Source organism: Limanda limanda, chromosome 11, assembly GCF_963576545.1.
Source record: "Limanda limanda chromosome 11, fLimLim1.1, whole genome shotgun sequence".
Taxonomy (NCBI): Eukaryota; Metazoa; Chordata; class Actinopteri; order Pleuronectiformes; family Pleuronectidae; genus Limanda; species Limanda limanda.
The window spans coordinates 14,530,027-14,542,152 of record NC_083646.1 but is presented as its reverse complement, the minus strand read 5'-3'; the positions used below and the strand labels follow the sequence as shown (position 1 = coordinate 14,542,152).

At 45.1% G+C, this 12,126-nt stretch overlaps 1 protein-coding gene across 2 annotated transcripts in view; it reads left to right on the top strand.

Moving 5' to 3' along the window:
• Window positions 1-12,126, top strand: part of creb5b (cAMP responsive element binding protein 5b) — a 31,990-nt gene that overhangs the window by 8,058 nt on the left and 11,806 nt on the right. For both annotated transcript variants that reach the window (XM_061081956.1, XM_061081957.1), the window contains 2 exons: window positions 7,633-7,759; window positions 9,376-9,486. In XM_061081956.1, the coding sequence (XP_060937939.1) occupies window positions 7,633-7,759; window positions 9,376-9,486 (238 nt within the window). The remainder of the gene's footprint in view (window positions 1-7,632; window positions 7,760-9,375; window positions 9,487-12,126) is intronic.

The window sequence follows — 12,126 nt, the reverse complement described above, 5'->3', positions numbered from 1 at the left end:
TGTGGTTTCATTTCCCATGCTGCTTTAATCGCACAATCTTTTTCACACCTCTGTGCTACCATCTTCTTGTGGTCCTTGCTTTTGACTTAAAGGGAAGTTTCACAAATAGATATTGATCTGCATGCAAGCCTTTTGCAGTATTTGCAGTAAACTTCCTGTGTTTGTCAAGACGTTTCGGTGATAAGCTGATTGATCAGAAAGGACCACTGGGTAAAAGACTTCATGTTGGATTTCTGTTTCAAAGAATCAGGTTGACAAAGCTTGGTAATGTTTATCTTTGCTCAATACAGATAAAAATCATCATATCAGTCCACATTCATTGCTAGATATAATTCCTTTATCTTTCTAAAAAAAAAATTAAAAAAACTAAATTTAATTAGCACTGGCTAAAGACAAAAGAAATGTAATTTTCATGTGCAAATGCAATCTGTGCAGGGTCGGTCACAGTACATCTAGATACAGTAGCTCTCTCAACTGTTTACATACAACAGAACAACTGCTACTACCACCATGCAATTGATTTATCCCACCCTGGTGTTATTTTTTTTATGTGTTTTGAGGAAATTGATCCCAGGAAGCATTGCACATCACATTTTTATTAGATTACATAACCCTTTCTCTTGTGTTGGATATAAACAACTGTGTTGATGTGTACGCCAGCTGCACCAGCGCCAGAGCTGAGAGAGCCTCCACACCTAAATACACAAAGTTATGGGCCTTCCATGGACAAACACTGACCTCCCGAACTTCACAACTTAAACAAAATTTTCTTTATTATTGTTTATGATTAGATTGCATTCAGAAAGTGGTGATAAGGAGGGAAGTCCGCCCTGAGCGCATGAGCACGCGACCTCTGCAAAATGCCTGAGGTGCCCCAATGGTTCGACCTGACCCTTCCCCAAAGGCCAATGTAGGCAGCTACTCTTGTAATTGTAGGGCCATGGACTCGTAGCAGGTGGAGAAAACATATGAAAAAATGCACAAAGGTAAGACAAAGGTATGTGATCAATTAGAAAAAAGGAAGGAAATGAAAAAGAAAGAGAGAGAACGCAGAATGTACATCTGACCTGAATTAAGATGAGCTCATTGTGTACTGCAGTGGGTTTAATAGTGCGTTTGTAGAGGAACGCCCAGACTCTGTTCCCTCTCATTCCAGCGGGGCTGTGTCATCCCTGCCCCGGGGCCACCACACATGCAGGCTCAAGCACAAGCAACTCACACACAGGGACATGCATCGCAGCTCTGGGGAGTGCAAGGGATCACAGTGTGGGGAAGTGTGGAAAAGGGGGATCAGAGGTGCACAGAGAAGAGGAAGAAAGGGATCAGAGGTGGATGGGGGAGAGGAAGAGGCCGATAGGAGGTAGATGATGGAGAGGAAATGAAAGATCAGAAGGGTGGATGAGTGCGGAATAAGATGGGGAGGGCAAGGGTTTTACTCCAGGATGGTCGCATGTGGGGCGGAGGAAAGGATAAAAGACATGTCCGTGCAAGGAAAGGAAAAGGTAGATCATGTTTGAATGGAAGCGTGGACACAGAGGAATCAGAACAATGAAGGTGTGGGAAATAAATGCTCTGGGATTAGGAAAGGAATGCAGTGATGGAAAACTGAGAGAGCAGCAGTGGGAAGAGACTGTTGGTGGTAGACGGGAATCAGGTGGAGGGATGAGAGGAAGACAAGTTCAGGTTTAGACGAAGAGGAATAATGAATAGTCAAAATTAAGTGTATCCAGAGGGAGAAGGATGAAGTATTGCTGAAAGTGAAAGAGGCTGTGTATGCCAAATGTAACGACAGGTGCCAGTGACAGATGCCAGGTTAGTTTGTAGCAAGATGACACAGTTGTGGCCGAAGAGGTTTTTGGATTCACCGGTGATAGAAGACTGACATGCTGTTTTACTTTTGCTGAAAATGAAACACAGTCCATCTTTACTCTCCTGAGCCAACTTCCATCTCATGAATCAAAACAATATCATATTTGGTGCATAAATACAGCATCACTAACGCAAATTTTGCTACAGAGAATCATTCGCCACCATTCCTTGACTGTGCTCTGGCATGGCTTTACTCAGCTTGAGGCTCCCTAAAGTGAGGACACCCCATCCCAGATCCATCCCTGCGCTGCACCCTCCCAGCATCAATCCCTCCTCTATCCCGCTAATAAAAGTCAGCCTGTGTCGTAACCCATTAGGGCTGATTTATTTGATCAGATTCGTATTATTTCCTCAGTCCAAACCCCATGGCACTCTCCTCCCACCAGTGATTAAAGGCAGTAAATCAGGGGCAGGTCCTGTGTAGTGTTTACTCAGAGAGCCAGGCAGCTGTAAGCTGTTTGAGGCCCTTGTTTCTCCCTCTGTTTACTTCTGTTCCCATGGCGACTGCACCACCGTCTCCCGAGCGTCTGGAACTTGGCCCTGGGCTGTTTTGGTTACGTTCAAAATTTTTTCGCTGCTGTGTCTACCCAGAGCTCGCAGTGACTTCACCCAGCGAAGGAGTGAGTGCAGCGATGCTGGATGAGTCGAGGAGGGAAGGAGAGGGAAAAGCGAGAGGAGGAGAGGAGGGAGGGACAAAATCTGGGGGTAGGCAGGCACAGGGTGGGGGGAGGGCGAAAAGCCAAGAGCATTACATCATTGCTGGAGCGGAGTCAGAAAGGGAAGGATATGAGTCAGTGGACTGACTGCACCTCTCTCTCCCTCTCTTGCTCCTCTTGGACAGCAGCCAAGCCCCTTGTGTTTAAGTCCCCGGTGCTTTAGTTGGAGTTGGGACTGTCGGGATCGGGACAGTGGAGCTTAGTGTGTGTGCAGACTGCAGGATTTGTAGACTAGAGCAAGCCAATCCAGAGGGGGCTTGGGCTGAGGCTGTGGGCACCCTGAGGGGTCCAGAAGAGAGTTATAGAGGATTAACAGGACAATGACTGGTTGTCAGTTCTGCTCCGTCTGGGAGAGAAATAGCAGGATAAGTAAAAGAAATAAACTATGGAAGAAGAGATACAAAATATAGAAGCAAAATAAGGGACTCAGTGGGAAGAAGGTCCTGCAGTGATGTCATGGTGGAGTGAAGGTGGGTGGAGGGGGTGGTGCATGTGGTGGTTTTTGGGCGGGGATTGTGGAAGAGAGCTGGGCGGCTGAGTGCAAGGCACTCAGTAATGTGAGAGTGCAGGGTCAGGACTGCAGAGTGTCTACCTGCTCTCCCCCGGGGCCCACAGCCCAGGCTATTATCAATCCCCTCAGTGGAGCCACAGCCTGTCATTATTCACTTACAGGCATACACACACACATGTTCACGCACAGTTTCATGAACATTCACACTCATGGCACATGTAGTTATTCACACACACATATGCAAACACTCTGAACATGAATCCACTAATCGACTCCGGGTCCGGATGAATAATGTCGGTAAAAGCAGGAGAGAACACAAAAGTATGAACATGTTTTTTTAAGAAAAATGTTTAGCGAAAAGATGAAATAATGCATTTCCATAAAGTATGTCCATACTTACACTAACATTTATTTTCAGAATTGATTATTTACCTGAATATCAATCAATTAATGAGGTGAAGAATGAAAGGGCAAAGCAATCAATGAATTACTCATGGATCAAATCCAGGGATCCATAAGGTAATTTTAAAAAACGATCACATAAAAGAAACGTTCCTCATGAAGGCAGAGAAAAGAAAAACATAATAAAGGCAGACATGTTGTTTGAAACACACTGTTTTCTAAGTCATCAGAGAGTATTAGGTCATTTTAAAATGATCAGGAGGAAATATTCACATTTAAGAGGCTGGAACCAACAACAGTTATTTGTTTATCACAATTGTTGCTAGAGAGTTAAGGGCCCCCAAAACATATTGGCTCTGCTCTTTGCCTTCAGTTTCACTGAAATGTCTTTTTTAATCAGCATAGTCAGCACAAAGCTGAGTTAATCCCAAGAGGAAGTGTTATTAGTGTTGTTTTTCCTCCCACTGGAAAGGCAGGGGTGTGTGTGTGTGTGTGTGTGTGTGTGTGTGTGTGTGTGTGTGTGTGTGTGTGTGTGTGTGTGTGTGTGTGTGTGTGTGTGTGTGTGTGTGTGTGTGTGTGTGTGTGTGTGTGTGTGTGTGTGTGTGTGTGTGTGTGTGTGTGTGTGTGTGTGTGTGTGTGTGTGTGTGTGTGTGTGTGTGTGTGTTGACAGACACAGAGTTTGTCGCCTCACCGCTCTGCTGCAGGTGAGCATTGCTAACAGACGGTCGCTTGAGTACAACCTGCTTCAAAGGAGCCTTTCTTCTCCAGAAAGCAGGAACCCAGCATGTCACCTCTGCCATTGTCACAAGTTACTCTTTCTCATCAAGAATGTGGACAGACATATGGAAAAACTTTAATTTATTTTTCATCCGAAACTAATTAGTTAATGCTGACGTTCAGAGTTTATTTTCTTTTCTAAATCAGTAAAGCATCTGACACCTCACACATGTAATCTTTTAGTTCTGTAACACTGGAGTTTATATCATTTCTTACAAAATCAGCTGAAGAGGTAAAAGAATCAGATTTTCCATAAAAGTTGCCATGGCCATCTGCTCGTTCAAGATCCTGCAACAACTTATCTCATGTAGCATGCACAAGTTTAGAATGTTCATAGATGTGGCTGTGGCTCAGGAGTTAAGGTTAGAAAAGACTAGAGGCTAGAAAAGCGCTATATAAATACAGACCATTTGGCATAATTGCACCGATATGCTGATATTTATTATACTGAATATGTGTTGGACTGGCAAAGGTCAACATTGTAAAGTATGTAAGGTTTAAATACATGTTAATCGTCCCATATTTGACTTTTGCAGTGTTTTATTTTAAGTTTTTATTTTAAGAAGAAAAGTTATATTTATGCTTTGAATACCAAGAACCATCTTTACATAGTTTTCTCTTTCACACTTGTGATCATGTCTGACTGATTTCTGAGTGACACATGGCCAGGCCAATCACAACTTAGTAAAACCTACCAGCGAATGCAAATGCCGATGGCCAGTCAGCGCTAAGACAAACAGACGATCGAATTCAGATTCGAATTGTTCTGGGAGAAAAGATATGCTTGTAGCCGCTAGACACTATATTACAGATGTGCAGCGATGTATGTCGTTCCTGACATTCAATGGTTGTGCAACGTTTCCTCAACATTTTTCTGTCTTGCAACTTTCTAGTTCAGTGACATAATGAGTTTGCTTGGTGTTGTGTTATTAATAACGTAAAAAAATGAGAAATAGGCTGAACAGTGGGTGCAGGTGGGCTGTGGTGGGAGCCATGGCTGAGGGTGTGGACTGCATAGTAGTGACATCACCAAATGATTGAGGGCGTACTGGCACATTTTCAGACAGTTTACAGGCTGTGTGTATGAGTGTTAAGATACTTTTACTGTATTTACATAGCAACCGGGTATGAGAACAAAAAGGCATGGGAATTCTGTTTTCTATAATAAGTGTCTTTTATATAAATCCCTTTAAAAACTAAATACTTTGAATGTGCTCATGGCAAGTTGAGAGGATATGTTTCATAGGAGCAGTTACATGTTACATTTTATTTTAAATGAAAGGACACATCCACCGTGCTTAAGACTTCAGGCGTTCAGAATTTTAAAAAAAATTAGCAAAACAGTTTGTATCTGTAAAATCAACATCATGTCCCTGCCACCGCCTTGTGACTGTTATTTCATCCTCTTAAACGCAGTGTATAGGCAGAGGGAAGCTGTGTTGATGTAGTGCACGGCTACACTGCATACCTCATTGTACTTTCATGACTTTTCCCATGTGGAAATGTTTGGATTCGCAGTGTTGCTCAGATGTCATATGTGCCTGCTAAATGACTGTGATTGTGATAAATTGGGATGTTAGACAGGAATGACACGCGGTCGGGATGGTAATGGTCTTGTGTGTGCGGAGCAATCTAAAATGTCTGGAGCGTAAATGCACATATTTAGGTCTGGAAAAATACAGGTATTTATTCAGGTGGGGGAACGTTTGCTCTGGTGCACCCCCCTCCTCCATTTGGCCATCACTCCCTCACGGTAAACCAGGCTGTGGTGTGGTCAATTGATTCCATTAACCCGTCGAACACAGCGAACCTAAATGATTCTTGTTAGCGCTAATTTCTAAATGCTCAGGGAAATGGAGCTTTATTGACGGGTGAGTGGCAGCGTTCATCCTGATGATACTGATAATTCTTCCTTCTCTTGATTCTGGTTCTCAGAGAGTCGTGTTATGAACGCTGGTGTTTCCAGGCGCTGTGTTGAGGGACTGAGTAGTTGCTGTTTGCATGTGGGTGTAGCAGCGCCCTGCAGCTGGGAACCAGTGTTCTTACAAGCAGGGATTTAGTGGCAGTTGTATAAATGATGTCACCATGTGCAGATGGAGTGGTCTGGGTGTTCGGACGGCTGCAGCCTTGAGCCAGTGACTGAGGCAGGACTGCTGTCTATAGTTTAAGCTCAGCCCGGGCCTCATCCATGCATGTGATTTATTGATGTGGCCGTGAGTGTGGATAGGCCTGTTGGTCCACACACACTTTTGTGGTCACCGTGGGAGATTTTACCCACAGGACTTCCACCGCTGTTGAAATTTAAATGCGATTCTCGTCATGCACATCTCATGTGGTTGTTATGACAAATATTATTCATTCATCATCCCCGTCATCATCATTCACCCATTGTAGTACAGGAACTGTGTGCCGGTTTTTACATTGCATCCAAAAACTCCCAAGTTGCCTCCACTTTCAACTGCAGCATGAACACACAGTCACGGGCTCAGACTTTGTAGCCGCAGAAACAAGTAGAAACAAAAAAAACGTCTGGAAAGCATTTGTTCCGAATTAGCACAGATGTGAAATGAATAAATGCGTGAAATTACTTTTAAGGACTTACAGCGTTTTTCTTTAGTGATCTCTTGTGGACCTGTTGTATAGTCCAGGTTAACACACTTTTTTGATAGCCACTCCTCCAATCCTGCCCCAGCCAACAGAGAGACTTGTTAACAAAAGCATCATTCAGTACAAAATTACTTTGGTTAACTTTTCTTCCTCTCTAGGACGTGCATTATATGCAGGAAAAAAACATGCATGTAGTGTGTATAGGTTTAAAAATGCTTTGTTCATTACTAAACCATTCTAGGATGATATGTTCCTTTAAAGACAGAGGTCTGTGATAGAGATCTTTTATTTCATATTGATAATCAATAGATCCTTTAACTTCAGTGGTAGTTAAAGGTGACTTAGGCCATCAGTCTCTATCTGCACAAAATTACTTCTTACCCTTTTTCTCCAAATCGTTATTTTGTACTGCGCTTTTGCATAATTTCAGAAACTTTATTTCTATGGATTGAAAACTTTGTTTAACATGGTTTTAAAGTCGTAACACATAATGGTGTAACTTTAAACCAACACCCAATTAGCATATATAAACATAAACTTAATGTTTATATCACACTGTAATGTAGTTGTAAGTAGATAAAAGGAGTGTTTATGTGTAATCACATATCATTAGGCATAGTTACAGCAGTGTTTAAATCAGTCGTTAGATGTACAAACACCACAGTTGAAGTTACAATAAACACCGTAGTGTTGGTTCATGAGTTGCTGTTATTTGTTGTTATATGATGTGTGTTGTTCTTGTCCCGTCAGGCCTGTTCCCGGGTCTCTGTCCTCACTGCTGCATCTACGAAACCGACCGAGACAGCCTCTGCCTGCCTCCATGCCTGGAACGCTGCCAGACCCGACCATGCCTGGCTCCTCCGCCGTGCTGATGCCTGTGAGTACAACAATGGAGCGCACAGAGCACACTCACTCACGGGCGCACTCACACATGCAGAGGCAAATCTCATTCAGCCGCATTGTACGTGACGACAGCGTACATTAAGACAGCAGATGTAGGCTTGCAGTCCCTATCACCGTAAAAATAACTTGCAACGGTAAATCAGGCAATTCATATTTTTGTATAAATGAGGTATTCAGCGAAGATGAGGGTTAAGTGTAATACACTAAGCCAGAAAGATTTAGAGGAGCCACGTTGGGAATCGGGGGAATGATAACAACCAGCCAAAGCTCCTCGTATCAGGATTCTAATGATACAACATATGTTCTCATTGTAACACAAGACAGCCCGTGTTTATGGTAAGGAGAAAACCTCCCATGTTTATTAAATTAAGAGCTAAGCGATTTGGGGGAAGATTGACGGTTCAGGAAAGGGGTGCAGGTTTGGGTGATATTTTTACACAAAACACACTTAGTGCAATTAAAGCTGTGTGTCAGATTCTAGGCCTGAGTCTCCGTGGACGACGAGAGAGGTGAGGGTCAGGCATGAGGGGGGGTGGAGCCGGGCTGTTCCCTATGGAAACCAGCACACCAGTTTAGAGTTCAGCAGCTGGGAGGCCACAGCAGCACACACACACACGCATGCAGACACTCACACAAAGGTTGCTTCTTCTTTCCTGCACATGCTGCTCTCTGAGCATTGCTCACACCATCGCCCGGCTTCAAGTGACCTCTCACCCCTGTCAGCTTACCCAGCTGATTTCCTCACATTCAGGTCTCAGCTGTGACACAGGACCGCATCGGGCCAGGGTCAGTCAGGGGCAGGCAAGAAACACACAGATAAGCCCCTTTTATACAGAGATCACTCCATATTGCCATTCAGAAGTCCCCTCGTTCTGCCACGTTTGCTTGTTCACCCTGAAGCAAACAAAGCTGCCGTGTGTGGTTTTAGATCACGAGCTGGCGAGTCTACAATCAGAGGCGTGTGTCGGCGTCCTGTCCGGCCATGTCCACTTTTCCTTTACTGATGTCGATCTGTTACTACCTCCACCGCCCTCGCCATTCCATGTTCGTACCTTTAACACAGAACAGCGAGGCGAAATGAAGGCACGACTTTCCCACGCTTAATGTGTTGCGTGGAAGGGTCAGCACCCAGAAAGACCGAATCACCTTACTGACTTGTCTCGTATCAGAAGTGGCTGAGGTTTGATGTGTGAGTCAGACTGACACCCAGCACACGATTGTCAGAAACACACACACACCCCTGTTGCACCGGCTTCCTGTGTTAAGTCCCCCCGCGTTGGCTTCCTGTTTTTGGTTCAGCTCCAGTTATCATCACACAGAGCTGTGCACGGGGCAGCCTGTCATGTGAAATCAAGCTCTCATGCGCTCTCATCTCATCCCACATAGTGTCACCCTGGTCCAGCTACAGCTGTTTTTGTAAAAGCTGTGACAGCATCTTGTTAAGCCCTGACAGTGACAATACACACAGCAAAATAAAGCTAAATGAACCGTTTCCACTGATTCATCTTGTATAAAACAAGTTTTGTGCTGTAGGAATGATATGTCGACACCTCTGATGTATGAGTGTTCTCACGGTGCTGTGATCCCCAGATGGAGAGACAAATGTCCATGGGCTCCAATATGATGGGCATGCAAGGACCCGCCCACAACAACTCCTGCTCTTCCACTCACATTCCCTCCATGCACTCAGAAGCCAAACTGGTGAGTATATACATGCGTTCACATGGAAATACACATTTATGCACGCACACACACACACACACACACACACACACACACACACACACACACACACACACACACACACACACACACACACACACACACACACACACACACAAGCTCAAAGTGTTGCAACTCTCTTTTCCACTGCTCTGTGCCAGCAAAGCTGTGCTCTTAGGTCTGTGTGGATTTCATCATTTGGTGTGTAATCAAAGCTGTGTCTGAACCTGCCAGTGCTGCACTGGAGACTCTGGCTGGAATAAAGGGCCCTTTATGTGGTTGTGGCTGGGCTGCCCACCGACTGCCTGATGTATATCTTAATGTACAGAACATGTTCTGTAGGTCCTGCAACTTGTTAGCACTAGTTTAACACAGAAGGGAAAAAATCAAATGACCTCATCCTTCACAAAGCAGGCAGTTAGAGCGGTGGGAATGAGTTGTAGCTGAGGGAAGAGAAAGACAGAGAGGAGACAGGTTTTGGGAGTCAAGGAGTTTAGAGAATGAGTGAAGAGAGAGAGACCTTCAACTCCAGTCCGGTTTTGCACGCTACTACTGTTATAATAAAAAAATCCCATCGACTTGAAGTTTACCTCTAATTAATGTCAAATGTCTAAACAATTACACTCGAGGTGATACGAGCTGATAAATCCTGTGGCAACACGAGCGTCAGCCAGCCTTTGTTTTCAAAATAAATAACTTTGAGAATGGAAAAAAAGTTTCCTAGAAATAAGAGTGTCATGACTTGGATATCAAAAGAATCACAAACCATAATGAAAAGCATGGCCGTTCTTTGTGTTTGGAAAGGTTTACTGATAGCCGCGTTTGCTTGACAGAAACATCTTGTGGAGGGAGGGAGAGAGAGAGAGAGCGAGGGAGAGAGAGAGAGAGAGGGAGAGAGAGAGAGGAGGTAGCAGAGGTCATTAGAAGAGTTATTGCTCTGATAGAGGAGAGCGGGAGTATTCCCAGGGCATTTAATTCTCCCTCTTCCTCCTGCTCTCTCAAGATTGATCGTCTTTGTAGTCTTTTGACTCTCTTCAGCTGTTCCTATGGTAACACGCTGGGGTAACACAATATTAGTGTATTAGGCTTATCTCTCCTCTGGCCGTCATCCAGACACATCTTGCTCTTTTTTTCTCCTCCTATCTATGTAATTGAATTGTAAATGCTCTGTTAGGCCTCCAATAAACATATGCAGTCACTTAATGGCTACAGGCCCCTGGACCGTGCAACTTTCTGGCTAGTTGGCCATTCAGGCACGAGGCACGGCAACCAAATGTGGATCAATTCAGATTCCGCTCCCTGATGTCTGAATGCAACTGATGGAATTCCGTGATTGTGGACAGAAAGTGAGAGACTAATTGTGTTATCGGGGTGCGATCTCCAGCGCAGGTTTCATAAGCATAGACGGGGTTTCTAATGTCTGTAATATCCGCGCTCGGGCCGGGTCGATAAATACGGCCTCGCTATCGGATAACTGGGCCATGATCAGGCCCATGTGTCCCCTGCGACGTTCTCAATCCGGCTCTAATCGCATTACCCCAACCATGTTGACTTTCCGCCAATGGGAAATCTCCGCACTGTAACCCCACACCCCCGAGGCATGGACCTGGATAGACTCTTGCTGCTCAGCGTTTACATTGTGCGAGCGGAGAGGGGGGATTGAGTGGGACTTTGATAGACATGAAGGAAACTGATAGACAGGCCGAGTGAGCAGGGGAGTTGAAAGGCGAGAGACGGTATTGATGTTGTGAGACACCCAGCAGTGGATTGGAGTGAGAAACTAACTGGAAGGCATCTTTGTGAGTGACATGAAAGGACTTATGCTTGGCCTGGTTTTTCTGTGCCCCTCTCCATGTGTGCACGCATGTATGCCCATATGTTTGCGCTTGTGATTGTTTGATTTTTGTGGTAAATGGAAGCCTCGGCTGCGGGATTAACCCTCCCCTTGCAGGGAAAGCATGCCCAGAGCCCTGGCTAATGAAGGCTAATTGATTTTGTGGTGGGCCAGAGCAGCACAGAGGCCTGTCTCTGGTGTAAATAGTTAATGAGCCGAAGGACTGATGTGGCCCCTTGGGGACCCATATCTCCCTGCAAGCTCTCTGTTTGTGCTCTCTGAGCCAAAGACTGTATCTGCATCCACGTCCATCTTTGTTCTCCTCCATCCAGGATTTTCTCCTTTAAGTGCCATCATTAAGGAGTTACAGAGAAGCCCAATGGTGCTGTAACCGACTCGCATGTTCTTCCATATGCTGCTTCTAGCTTGTTGTTTGGGAGCGTTGCTGAGTTTTTAGTGTTTTATGAGGTTTTAGCTCAAGTGCTTTTTCTTTTTTTTTTCCTTCTCGTGAAGGACTGGGTGCTCACGGTGCCGGGTGTGGTCGCGCTCTGCTCTGTTGTGGTCTGGGGAATAGAATGGTGCGTGTTGTGTGCTGGAGGCTGTGGGATAGTTGACCCTCGCAGCGTGGAGGAAACGTTGCAGAGCGGAGGCCAAGTTCCACAGCATGCCGGCCAAAGCCTCACGTCACCGCTCCGAGCCAGTTCTCCACAGTGCCTCGCAAACAAGCGCACGGACACACACCACACCACACCACACACACACACACACACACACACACACACACA